At 36.2% G+C, this 14384-nt stretch overlaps 1 protein-coding gene across 1 annotated transcript; it reads left to right on the plus strand.

The window, feature by feature from the left end:
- Positions 1-821: 821 nt before the first annotated feature.
- LOC130985470 (uncharacterized) lies at positions 822-12128 on the plus strand. Its single transcript, XM_057908456.1, has 23 exons — positions 822-1688; positions 1760-1874; positions 1995-2095; positions 2721-2812; positions 3052-3187; positions 3314-3382; positions 3593-3694; positions 4077-4175; positions 4673-4783; positions 5145-5351; positions 5608-5715; positions 6108-6203; positions 7207-7263; positions 7714-7860; positions 7929-7988; positions 8098-8202; positions 8649-8810; positions 9203-9276; positions 9972-10095; positions 10958-11040; positions 11318-11438; positions 11514-11679; positions 11931-12128. The coding sequence occupies exons 1-22, from the start codon at positions 981-983 to the stop codon at positions 11664-11666; spliced, it is 3030 nt and encodes a 1009-aa protein (XP_057764439.1). The 5' UTR covers positions 822-980; the 3' UTR covers positions 11667-11679; positions 11931-12128.
- Positions 12129-14384: the final 2256 nt, after the last annotated feature.

Raw genomic sequence — 14384 nt, forward strand, 5'->3', positions numbered from 1 at the left:
TAATGATTAATTTATAATATTAACAAAATCTATATATTTATACATAAATTATCTAAAAAAAAATACTCCCTCCGTCCCAACTTTTAGTATCCAACTTTTATTTTGTGGTTGTCCCACATTTTGATATTCATTTATATTTTTAGTAAAAGTAGGTGGGACATTTGCTCTACTTTAATTATTTTAACACTCACATAAAATGTGAGACCCTTATTCCACTTATAACACACCCAACCACGTTATTAAAACTCGTGCCACCCTCAATTGGATACTAAAAGCCGGGACGGAAGGGGTATCATTTTATTGTTTTATTAAAATTGATTATTTTTTAAATTGGCCTAAGTTGGGGACCAAAGAAATCTTCATCTGTCCCATAATAGTATGCATTTCTGGTTATTTTAGAACGTCCCACAAAAGTGTGCATTTTTCTTTTCTGGATCCATTATTCCAATAATAAAAAATGGATCCCTTATTTCACTAATAACACTAACTTAATATTCATTTAAAAAAAACACTCACCTATTTGTTAAAATCCGCGACACCAACAACCATGCACACTTTTATAGGATAATGGAGTATTATTTATAGAGTTTATTAATTTATTTAAATATTATTTTATAGATATTTTATTATACTTATAGAATTAAATAAACTAAATTACTAATTAAAAATTTAAATATAACAAATATTATATTTATATATTTTACTTGATACGTAAGCTTTTTCTGCGAATTCTTTAAAATATGTTTAGTGAACACTGAACAGTAAGTTTGCAAATCTCCCTCCTTTATACAAAACGTTTGCAAATTTCCCTCCCATATAAAAACAGTACTGCCCTTTTAGTAACACGCACTCAACGCTCCCTTTCTGCCAAAAAGCTCCTCTTCCCACGCAAATCCTGCTCAATTCCCGACGCTCTCCGCCATTAAAATCATTCAGATGGAACTCTCTTGTTGATTTTCCACTTCGCCATTATTACCGCAATGGCTGCAACTACAATTTCGCTTATCGCGGCCAGATTGTCATGTGCTGAGCCCTACGTCCGCTCATCTCTGAATCCCAACCATCGCCGTTCAGTTTTGTTTAATCCTGAGCTGAAGCACTTCAGACACGGCTTCGTTTCGCACAATTTCATCTCCAAGCCTCCACGGGCATCAACTGCAAGTGGAGATACTGATATTGCCACTGACGCTGCTTCTACTGTTGCGTTCGCAAACGATGATTTGACTGACTCGACGGTCTTTGTAATCCGCGCGAGAAACAAAATCGGGCTTCTAGGGGTCATCACTCGAGTTTTCGAAGCGCTTGGCCTCACAATCCAAGGAGCCTCAGTTGAGTTTGAAGGGGACTGCTTTATCAACAATTTCCATGTTACTGGTTCTGATGGTAAGAAGATTGAGGATGCTGAAAATCTTGAGAGGATTAGGAAGTCATTGATGGAGGCTATTGACGGTGTTGATGATATCTCTGGCGGACTCATGCACGCCGGCGGGAGAGGGGTGGTGGTGAAGAAATCAGTATCGGGACTGGAATCTTTGGGAGAAAGGAAAGCGAAGGCGGAGAAGATGTTGGGCTTGATGGATGGATTTTTGAAGAATGATCCGATGAGTTTGCAGAAGGATATTTTAGATCATGTGGAGTACACCGTGGCAAGGTCCAGGTTCAGTTTTGATGACTTTGAAGCGTTTCAGGTACTGTTCTTGGGCACATTTTGGAATCCTATGGAACATTTTCTTGATGTTTATGGTTGATTATTGTGCAGGCATTGTCTCACAGTGTAAGAGATCGTCTTATTGAGCGGTGGCATGACACGCACCAACATTTTAAGAAGCAAGATCCAAAGCGCCTATATTTTCTTTCACTCGAATTTCTTATGGGTACGTACATTTTCCAAAAGTCGATGATGCTTTGTGTATGTCGTTCTTTGTTAGGCTGTTAGCAGTGCCCATGTCTTCAGTGACTATTACGTGTTCTTGATGCATGATTATTTCCTTTAGGTCGTTCGCTGTCCAACAGTGTCATCAACCTTGGTATTCGAGATGAGTATGCTGAAGCTTTAAGCCAACTTGGATTTGAATATGAAGTTTTAGCAGAACAGGTTTTGAAAATTTACCATGCTCTGACCCTCTATTTCGTATTGGATTGGGAATTAGAGTAAAATGGTATTTGTCTTCGTTCTGCTTGTAATATTTTAATTTGGATTTGGGACTGATTTGGAAATTCATTGTTGAATAGGAAAAATTTAAAGAACGAATTACAACTTTGTAAATTTCTACATGTTTAATTTCATTAGCCTTATCAAAAGGTGTTAGTCAAATAGAACAATTTCCTATAATGGGGTGGACTGTTCAGGTGCAGACTACAAACACCTAAACCCTGGCTGATTTGGGGGAAAGTCAAGACTATTTTCCAACGCCACTCTTTTATTAGGCAACACTGTTTTCAGGATCCTTGATTCTGGAGATGATTAATTTACATCTATGCGTTGAACCACCAGAGTATTTGATGGATTATGTAGGACGTTTGACATTATAAAGCTATCCCGAAACTTGGTTATGTCATAAGACTCATGTGTTTTTTTTTTTTGACGGAATAAGACTCATGTGTTAGATTCTGACTATGATGAAGTGTATATGCATGATATTTGTAGCTGAAGTTACATCTTATTTCTTTCTTTTGGCCATTCAAAATTCATGTTTATATTATTTCCATTTCATTTGCAGGAAGGAGATGCAGCACTCGGTAACGGTGGCCTAGCCCGACTCTCAGCATGCCAAATGGATTCTTTAGCAACACTGGACTATCCAGTTTGGGGGTACATGCTTTTAATACATTCACAAAATCTGAATAATAGTATTAATTGTATCATGTCAATCTTATCTAACTAAAATTTCATGTTCGATTCACTTCACATGTTGGGTGCTCGACAATCCTCGAGTTCTCGATTTATGAAACTAGTTTCTTATATTTTCCCAATTATGTGTTGGCATAGAATTGATTTTGCGGAAAAGAAAGTTTGGCTTGGTGCAGATTGACAACATCTACTTTGTTTAGGTATGGGTTACGCTATCAGTATGGTCTATTCCGTCAAACTATCGTGGATGGGTATCAACACGAACAACCAGATTATTGGCTGAACTTTGGAAATCCATGGGAAATAGAGAGGATACAAGTTTCATATTCTGTGAAGGTGAAAACACTAGTACATTTTTTTCAGTTATTCATCTAATTGCGCAACAATATTTTACCAATTCACCTTGTCTTAGACTTCTAAACTTTTTGTCCCATCACTTTGGTTGAATTCCTTATGAATAAGTTTTATGGCACGGTTGAAGAGAAAGCCTCAAACGGAGTCAACTACAAAGTCTGGACGCCTGGAGAAACAGTGAGTTTATTTTACTTTGTGTTGATTCTAATTTCTAAGTTATATTAAAAATCCATATCAATGTTTAGCTATTTTTGTAAATATTGCATTATTAAGTCTCTCCCCTCTCTGTCACAAAGTAGAGGTGACATGTAAAAAAATAATGATTTTTGGAATTCTTATTCCTTAACAATTCAGTTACTGGAACTTTAGATTTCTTCTTAATGACAGGTTGAAGCTGTTGCTTATGACAACCCAATACCTGGTTATGGAACAAGGAATGCCATTAACCTTCGACTATGGGCTGCTAAACCAAGTGGACAATATGATCTGGTAACCTTGGTTTTGTTATACTCATAATTGTGTTGTATATGCTGATTGACAATCTGCAAAAATTAAATGAACATTTTGGTGGATGGCTGAGTCAGTGTTGTTTACTTCCGTGATGAGTAGGTGAGAAACATCAATACGATATTGTGATGGTTTTACTTCCAGGTCATATTCAAGTCTTGTACAATAACTCTTATTTGAGAATCTTTTATACTTTTGTGTAGAATGATTTAAAGTTTATTTGCCACTCCTGAAGAGTCTTTTATCAGAATTAATTTGTATTTATGTATTGCTCTGAAGTTCGATTATTCTCTCATTTTCATTTTGAAGTTTTACATTTTTCACTGTTGATTGTTGATGACTTGCCCGTTGGACTTAATTTCAGGAGTCATACAACACTGGGGACTACATAAATGCTATTGTGAACAGACAGAAGGCGGAAACAATAAGTTATGTCCTGTATCCTGATGATCGTTCTTATCAGGTTAAATGCTTATACTGATAATAGCTCCTGTTTCCTGTGCTCTTTTTTATTATAATAGAAGACAATATTTGTGTCGTGAAAATATTTAAGTTGTGTGACTGTCTTGGATCTTGAGTTTCTCTATTACATATGGGTTCCCATGGGTGGTGCCTCATATATGGATGACTGAAATTTTTTCGTAATCCTATGTAACATTTCTGTTTTGATTTTTCATTTTATAGATTGAGCACCCCCCACCCCAGTCCCCCCCCCCCCCCCCCCCCCACCCACCCAAAAAAAAAGTCAAAAATAAAAAAGTATTTGTTCTCTTTGACTCCCTCATATAAACATGTCTAACATCGCCCCTGCGGATCATGTATCCATCAAAGCACTGCCAATACTTAGATCAGCCTTTGAGTTTGACCCAAGTGATACACCTACTTATGCTCATATATATATCATTTTCTGCATTAGAACTAGAGCTGCTGTCGCTTAGTAATGGTGCTAATCTATTTCAGGGGAAAGAATTGCGACTAAAGCAGCAATACTTCTTTGTTTCGGCGTCGGTGCAAGACATCATCAGGAGATTTAAAGATGTTCATGATAACTTTGATGAATTTCCAGATAAGGTTGAATGTCCTACATTTTTCACCATCAATAATGATAGATTATATATCCCAAGATCTCTCTTAATTTTCTGGTGTTCTCATTTATCTTTAATTTTGAAAGGAAAAGAAAAAGTTAATTTATTTCCTTACTGAAAATTGTTCATTCAGCATATTAATTCCTAACCTGTCAGAGTTATTTGGTTCTACTTCTTGCTAAATTAAATGTTAGCAAGAGATGTTATCTGGTATACAAGCTTGATCTCTGAAAGGAAGTATATCAGTAACTAAAGAATTAGTGCTTCTGGTTTCCCTACAATGTTTTTCATTTTGAATTATTTTCTGGGGGAGGCTCATGGTAAGGTGCTTAGATTTATTTTTGCAGGTTGCTTTTCAGATTAACGATACTCACCCATCGCTTGCAATAGTTGAAGTCATGAGAGTGCTTATTGATGAAGAATGTTTAGATTGGAATAGAGCTTGGGAGATAGTATGTCAGACATTTTCATTCACGACTCACACAGTAAACACTGAAGGACTGGAGAAAATTCCTGTTGATCTACTGGGAAGTCTTCTCCCGCGTCATTTACAAGTGAGTAACTTTTGCAGCAATATTGGTTTTCAAGTTCCCCGTTTCTTTCTATTGCTTTCGGTTTTTTGGAGTTGCATTTGTGGAAGTTCGAAAATGTTTCCTTTGATTTCTCTTCTGCCTTTTCAACAAGGAAGACAACATAAAGTATTGTCTACCTTGCAGAATAAGTTCACTTATCTTGTTAATAGGTTACTGATATAGAATATTGACCGTTTTCCATAATTTAAAAAGCATGCTTACACATCTTGAATTTCAGATAATGTATGATATTAATCACCGTTTCATGGAAGATTTGAAAAGGAAGATTGGCCAGGACTACAGTAGAATTGAGCGGATGTCAGTTGTGGAGGAAGGGATTGTGAAGGTAAAGAAGATGGAATGAGATCATACTGCATTATGTAATTTGCAGATACTTTGATTAGCGTTGATGAAAAGAACAACCTATAATACATTTTGAAATTCCCACAAGATTCATCATCATGTTTGAAATCTGAATCTCAAATATAGCATGTCCAAGAGTTACCTTCAGAGATCATCTGCTTGTTTTCAGTTTTAATAATTCATTCAAATTGAGGTAGTATGTTTATCCTGAAAATGAAGATGCATTTTTCCCTTCCATGAATGCTGATGGCATATCTCTTAATGTGCTTTGTAACAAATGTAGATCTCAGTCTGGTTTTATCCTTTTGCTTACTTTTCCTTGGCCTTGCCTCATGTAGCTACTGTAGAGCTTATCTCTCTCTTTTGGGCTGACAGAGTATCCGGATGGCAAACTTATCAGTTATTTGCTGTCACACAGTCAATGGAGTATCTAAAGTACATTTTGAGTTGCTTAAAACAAGATTATTCAAGGTATGTTACAGAATTATCACAAAATTTTCTTTTCTTTTGGGCAAGTTTCATATAAATGTTGAGTAATAGTGCGCTTGGTGTGATCCAGTAATCATTTTCCATGGTGATAGAATCTATAGGTTGTGCTAATCATTTATATAGCATGGGATATTGGAGATTTTGTTCAGATTCTTCTCCAATGAAAATATATTTTGTTTGTTGATTTTATTGCTTGATCATCATTCTTGTTAAAGAAGAAAGTACTAATTTAAAGGGACAAGAAAGACTGAAGAAGAAATACCATCAAAGTTTTCCGCTGTATCTTTTACTCATGTACTTGCTTTAGCTTCGGTCTACAAAGATGGCCAATCTCTTCACATGCTGGTGGAGTGGACATAATTATATCAGTGTGATGTTTGTATGCATTTGAAACACTAATACACAAAAACAGTGGCTACCGAATACTTGGTAAATGGTAATATCTAATCATTTTCTGAATGCTGATATTTTTACTGTATGATATCTTCTCTAGGAAAAAACATCTAACTTCCTGAATGTAGGTACTTATCTTAACTGTTGTAGATATATATGTGAAATGCTCTACATTGGATGAATTGTCTTACATCATGTTGCATTTTTATACCGAAAAGATTGAAGGGCATCAAGGGGCAAATCAAACATTTTTTAAAGATATATGTACATTTGCAGAGTGCTAATATATTTGTTCTGCCTTAAATATGAAGTTCCACTGCCCCAGACAAGTCTTCAAACCATTGTAATTTCACTTGTTGATATTTGTGTTAATGCATTGGTAGCTTAATGTCATGCTGAACTAATTCCGAGGAATTTAAGCATATTAATGTAGGAAGTCAAATGCAGCATCTAAATTAAGGGACGTTTATTTATCAATAGTCACCATCAAATTTAGTTTTTCCTCGAATTTCTATTGCATTTTTTTTCTTATCTTGATAATTGAATGGCTTTCTAATTCAAAATAATATGTCACCCGTTTTTGACTTTGTAGGATTTCTATGACCTATGGCCTCAGAAGTTCCAGTACAAAACAAATGGAGTGACACAGGTTACTTTTTAGATGGCACGAGTACAAGCTTTCAACATTCTATATCTTTACGAAATTTCATATGAGCAAGGTTCTCTTCTCAAGCTTTGAGGTTGCTCCAAAGGTCCTCCTGAATGCAAATGCTTTTTTAAATACTTTAGAATATTGTGACTATTTTCTTACATGCAGTTTTGCTTTGCTTTTCAACGAAATCACCACTTTATAAAACTTGATGGATAACTAATCAAATTATTTGTCTGATTATCATGATCTGTGCATTCTGACCATACTTTTGTTTCCTTTTAAGTTATCATGATCTGTGCATTCTTGCCATACTTTTGTTTCCTTATAAAGTTCTCAAAAACCATTCCAATTCCGAAACTAATTCTATTTACTGCAGCATTCTTCTACGCATGGTTAAGTAATTCTCTGATGCGGCATTGTTACACTTCTGGTGTGTTTAATTCTCAGAGAAGATGGATAGTGGTGAGCAATCCTAGTTTATGCTCTCTCATCTCAAAATGGTTGGGGACAGAAGCATGGATCCGCAATGTTGACCTCTTAGCAGGTTTACGAGAGCATGCATCAAATCCTGTCCTACAACAAGAATGGAGAATGGTAATGCCTTTTCTGCCCTATACACTGTCTTGTTTTACTATGATCTGATGTAAATTACTTTTGTGTAGGTGAAGACAATTAATAAAATGAGGCTTGCCGAGTACATTGAAACTTCAACTGGGGTTAAGGTTTGAGAGTATTAGTGATGTTTGATGCATTAGTTTTCTTGGTTTTGTTAATTGTATTACTTCTGACTGAGCTCTTCTAATAGAAATTGTGGTTGTATCTTGCGTTCAGGTCAGCTTAGATGCAATGTTTGACGTCCAGGTAAAGCGAATACATGAATACAAACGACAATTGCTGAATATACTTGGTATCGTGTATCGATATGACTGCATTAAGGTATCTCACTTTTTATGCAACATAACTCTAAATTTGAATTATAAAAAAAAGGAAGAGTAGAAATGGGTTGTTTTTTCACCAATTGGGGATCTTTTGTACTGTTTTGCATATAAAATTATTAGCTTTTCAAGCAAAAAGTCTTGAATAATTGCATTCTCTTGCATTGTGTGAATGTTGTTTAGACCTTTGTGTGTCCTTGACTAATTTGAATAATATGAAATGCCATGGTTAAGGAGATTATCTGTACAAAATTGGAATGGCAGCTCTGATCTGTAGGTTCATTCAAAATACTGCGTGATATTTGCTTAATTTTACCCTCGTAGGAGCTCAGTTATTTATTTATTCGTTTCTTTGTTTGATAATACTTGCATTGCGCTAGTAATATCCTTGGCTGGACCCGAAAACGGCTGTCATTTGACCTTTGAATTTATCTGTTCATGTTTCAGAATATGAGCAAAAGTGAGAGAAAGAAGGTTGTACCCCGTGTCTGCATCATAGGAGGGAAAGCTGCTCCTGGTTATGAAGTTGCCAAGAAAATTATCAAGCTCTGTCATGCTGTGGCAGAAAAAGTTAACAATGATGATGATGTTGGGGATCTACTCAAAGTGGTACGTCAATGACTGCAATTCTTTGTTACCTTCTAAGTATGTGATCTTTTGCTTGCCGTCCTCATGTTTACTTCATCCTTAAAACTTGGCAAATTAAGTTCAAACGGATCATATTATGTAAAGGGAAATTATTTCAAGATGCATTCTAGTAAATGCAGACAAACTATTTATTTACCTTATACATGTAGCATTCAGGTGTGGTCACTTGCATCCCCAATATGCATAACATACAGTTATTTACTGATAATAGATGACACAGATCGTGAAAACAAGATTCTATGCTACGTATTTCTTGCTGTACATATCCATGGCCCGAAAGTGTTACTCAATTGCTTACTTCCTCTAAGAAAGGCCAATTAGAAGTATTTATTCAATTCCTTCTTCCATTCCAGGTTTTTATCCCAGATTATAATGTATCTGTGGCTGAACTGGTTATCCCTGGCAGTGACCTTTCACAGCATATCAGGTTTGCTGCATCTATTTCCAAATTTAGCATGATTTGTACGCCCTATTTATTCTTACATTATATTGAATCCTTCTGATAACTGGTTCAAATGAAATTTTGAAACAACTCAGAATTTCATGGATAAAGTATAAGCTAATCCATAGATAAAGTACAAACTGATTCCAGGGCTTGGTGTGTTTATATAGGAAAGGTCTGTAATGGTTACTTGAAGCTATGTCTAGAATTTCACGGAAATGGATGGAGGACCCAGAATTAACAGGAAAAACTGCAGTAAATAAAGAGATTTTTTTAGTTGCACTAATTCTGTGAAAGCTATTGAACTCTACAAATGATGTATTCTTCGGTGATTGCCTGTATTGGGATCCTTTATTTGGTCCGTCATATCATGTAATTCAATCTTATCTTCGTTACTTAGCTAGAACACATACTGAAAATTTGAAAACATCCTTTTTGCAAGTAGGCACGTGGATCAGCCTTTCCTGTGAAAAAATGACCCATCTTCTGCATATTATGTTGGGTCATCAATTAATTACAGGCTGCTAGATTCCTTCCTGCATCCATTGCTCTTCTATATCTGATTCGCTTGTATAGCATATTTGATCTATTTACTTGTGTTCAGATTCATTTTTGAGACTCTAGCTGCATGAGTTGATTAAAGACTATTGCTTACCAGATTATTTTGGATTTTTTCTCAGCACTGCTGGGCATGAGGCATCAGGAACTGGCAGTATGAAATTTCTCATGAATGGATGTTTGCTATTAGCCACTGCGGATGGTTCCACAGTTGAAATAATTGAAGAAATAGGAGCAGAGAACATGGTATGATGATAAACTATATGGAACTTCATGCATGGCTCCTATGTTTAAACACGTCTGACATCTTTAGTTTCTCATCCAACAGTATCTTTTTGGGTTGTGAATAACCGGATGTGAAAAATATAAATGATGTGGCTTATAAATCTTATTTTACAAATGGAGCTGCAACTTATAGTTCTAGCAAGAAATTTGTCTTAGAAAGTACATGCTGAACTGCTGAATACTATCAGTTGGTTGACCTTAGGGTTGATATCATGCTAGTGAATTTATATGCATTGTCTCAGTGAATATGGTATTTCATACTTCAATGTCCATGTGTATCTTTTACTCTTCTCTTACGGAGAGGACGAAGGCACACATTTGTATTGTGATATTTGGAGAACACTTTATATTTGCTATTAATCATGAAAAGACCTATGGACGCCTGTTTTCGTATCTCAGTTTTTCTGAAATCATTTGGTACATGTGGTTCCCTTGGTTATAAAATGTTTGACAGTTCAAGTTTTCTTATATCTATGGATTTAAGTGCTTTACTCAACTATCAAAATCTACTGAAAGAAACACAAGAACCATTTGTAATCTCTCTTTTTGATACGGAAACTGTTAGTCAAGTTCATCATTGTGTCATATGAATGAATAGATGCTAGCTAGGGTCCTTTGTATTTCTTGGTCCTGCAAACTTGAACTTGTGCGTATCTTATAAGTAAATTTACTGCTTACTATCAGCTTCTAATGACTGAATAAATAAAAAACGAAAAGAAAAAGGAGACGAAGGGGGAAAAGTAACTGAGCTGATAGAATTTATCCCTTTAATTCATTTTTTTATAGATATCTGGAGAACCTAACCACTTTCTCATTCTCTCAGTTTCTCGTTGGTGCTAAATTACATGAAGTTGTACAAGATAAACCTGCTCCGGGAGTATCTATTCAATTTCTTCGAGTTGTAAGGTAGTTTGCACAGCTCTCAGTTACTTATTATTTTCCTTCTCTGATTGCAGTAAGGTGCATTCATATAGTTTTGGAGCACATCTCTGTGCATATATTTGATGTGTCACCCCCTTGGTCCATCTAGCCATTTACACTACCATATCTTCCAAGCATGAAGCACCCAATCAAACATGAAGAACATATTATGACCCATTCTCATGATGACTAGTGGAATAAATCTAAATTACTCTTTGACCCACCTTTTCGGTTACTTATCAAAGTGACGGTTGTTTTGTAGAATGGTTCACGACGGTTATTTTGGTTTCAAGGAGTACTTCAAGTCACTCTGCGACTCTCTTGAGGACGACAAAGATTTTTATAAGTTGGGTGCTGATTTTTCTAGTTATCTTGAGGCTCAGGTAACTTTGTACATTCTCAAGTTTTCCATTGTCGTTTAAGATTTATGGGTTTTCACTGGAAGCACATTTCTACAGGCTATGGCTGATAGAGAGTTTGTGAACCAAGAAAAATGGACTTACATGAGTATTCTCAGCACTGCTGGTTCGGGGAAATTCAGCAGTGACCGAACAATAGAAGAATACGCGAAGCAGGCTTGGGGAATCGAACCGTGCAAATGTCCCTTCTGATGGATGATGGCTTGTAAGATAATTCCAACTTTCTCTTATTAATAGTACTTCTAAAGCTTCCTGTTACCATTTCTTCAAGGCAAAAATTAGTGTACACTCATATGTACGGTGCATATGTTCCAATTAGAATTCAACCAATCTTCAGTTATGATTTATTAATCCCTAGTTAGAGTTTATTAATCACAATTAGAGTTTAATTAGGACTGATGCATCGGAGTGTGCCACTTGCTTCGTGGGAGACTAACATTTCGGTAGTTGTTGCAGCAGCAATGGCTGATCAAATAAGGGTATGCAGAGAAAAGTTTATCAAGAACTGCTGCTGCTGCTAATCTCCGACAAAACATATCAGTTTTTCTGTGATTGGTTCTGTAATACAACATGTCTGAGTATTTCAAGAATACTCAATTTAACTAACTCGGAACCTTTACCTTAATTCATCCTAGATTTTCTGTTCTTTTGCCATTGTGAGGCTGTCTACTTGATCCTTGCATTGTTTCTTGGGTTAAGGTGCAGATAGGCCCCTGAAGTGTGAGCCCTTATAGCGATTTGCTCCCCTTACTCACTGTGTGTGCAACTTACCCCCTAAACTTCAAAAAATCGCACATTTAAGCCCCTCTGACCTAACTCCGTCGGTCAACGTTAGTTAGTCATTTTTTTTTTTAATTATAATTGTGGGGCCCACCTTCCTTTCTTCTTCTTCTTCTATCTTCTTCTCCTCCTCATCTAAGCCGCTCTTTCCATCGCCACCGCATTCTCCTACCTCTTCTTCTCCGGCGTCCAATCATTTCTACAGGCAGTAGCTGTTTTGTCGCCTGCTCCTCAGCCTCAACCACCCAACACTTTTTTTAAATAAAATTACAGATACATGAGTGAAGATTGAAAGTTTTGGGGTGTAACATCCCGATAATTTAGATTTATTTTATAAGTTTAATTAATAGTATTTTCTTGTATAACTTTTTTTTAAATAATTACATGATACATATAGATATGCACCATTAATTTTAGCTAGACTATTATTATTATTATTATTAGTATTATTTTTTTGTTTCCTATTAGAACTAGAACTCTTTAAAGACTAGTATAACTATGAAATCAATTTACAAACCCTAAAGGAGACATAGAAACTCGAAGTCAACAGTAAATTTTAGTCGGGTTTTGGAGAGCTGTGGGGCGCAGGAAACGTGAGGAGCTGGAGTCAGATTTTCGCAGGAAATCAAGTTCCGGCAGTTTCGGGAGAACGGCCATAACTTCCTCCACAGAACTCCAATTCAGGCGAAACAGGCGGCCACGGAAAGCTCTCTCGAAGGCGAAGAAGTCGTATTTCTAGGAAAAATACGATTTGAGGACGTGTGAGGCTTCAAACGAAGGCTTGTAGCTGACTGGTCTGTTCAGCTGCGAGTTTGACGAAAACTTTAGAAATTTCAAGAGTTCATATAGGGATGCGTCGGTAGAAATCATCAAAGGGAGTTATCAATTTCAAGAATTAGGTGAGGGATTATATGCTTGTGGTTATATTCATATATGTTTTTATATGCTCTTATTTCATGTTTGAGTATGCTTGCTCAGTTACATGTCTAGATACATGTTCAGAATATCATGTTCAAGTACATGATCAGAAACGCAGAATATCATGTTCAAGTACATGATCAGAACGCAGAATATCATGTTCAAGTACATGATCAGAACGCAGAATATCATGTTCAAGTACATGATCAGAACACAGAATATCATGTTCAAGTACATGATCAGAAATTCAGAATATCATGTTCAAGTAAATGATCATAAATTCAGAAACACTCAGAATTAAGTATATGTGTATGACAATGTGAATTATTTGCATGTTTAAGCGTATGTGAATATGTGCATGATTTCTCACTGAGTATATTTTCAATATGCTCACCCCTTATCTTCTCAGTTTTGTAGTTATGGAGTTGAGGTGGCCATGAAAGTTGAGAATGACTAGAGATTTAGTTTTCCCATAGAATTTAAGTTGAACTTGTTAAGTTTTAGTTTATCGTTCTTATTTTATGTTACTACTTTAGTATTGGCAAATTGATTTTTAAATTAGTTTAAATTATGAAAGTCAAGAAATTTTATTTTTAACTATTAGTCCTTCAAGTTTTTAGTTTGAAAAGTTTATGAAAATTGGGGTGTTACATGGGGCATGGCATTTAATTAAAGCCTCATAAGCGATAAACGAATGCAATTTCCTCTTCAAATGGCAAAATTGTTTTTATCTCTGTGTGGATCCTACAAACTAGAAGCATGCAGCTATGTGAATTCCCATTTGAAAATCCATTATATTCTACACTGAATAATTGCCGACAGGGGCCTTAGAAGCAGAACCAGCTGCTGTAGGGAATGCCCTCGGCTTCGGCTTCTCCACCACGATGGCCTGCGTAGTGAGCACCATTCCAGCAATTGAGGCCGCGTTCTGCAATGCGCACCTCGTCACTTTAGCCGGGTCAATCACGCCGGCTTCCAGCAAGTTCTCAAAGGTATCAGTCATCGCATTGTATCCAAACTCCCACTCCTTAGCCCTCACTTTCTCCACGATCACCTCTCCCTCGACCCCACAATTAGAGGAAGGAGAACGCGGCGGTGGCGGAGAGAGCGGCTTAGATGCAGAGGAGAAGAAGGTAGAAGAAGAAGGAAGGAAGGTGGGCCCCACAATTAGAATTAAAAAAAATTAAAAAAAATGACTAACTAACGTTGACT

Source organism: Salvia miltiorrhiza, chromosome 5, assembly GCF_028751815.1.
Source record: "Salvia miltiorrhiza cultivar Shanhuang (shh) chromosome 5, IMPLAD_Smil_shh, whole genome shotgun sequence".
Taxonomy (NCBI): Eukaryota; Viridiplantae; Streptophyta; class Magnoliopsida; order Lamiales; family Lamiaceae; genus Salvia; species Salvia miltiorrhiza.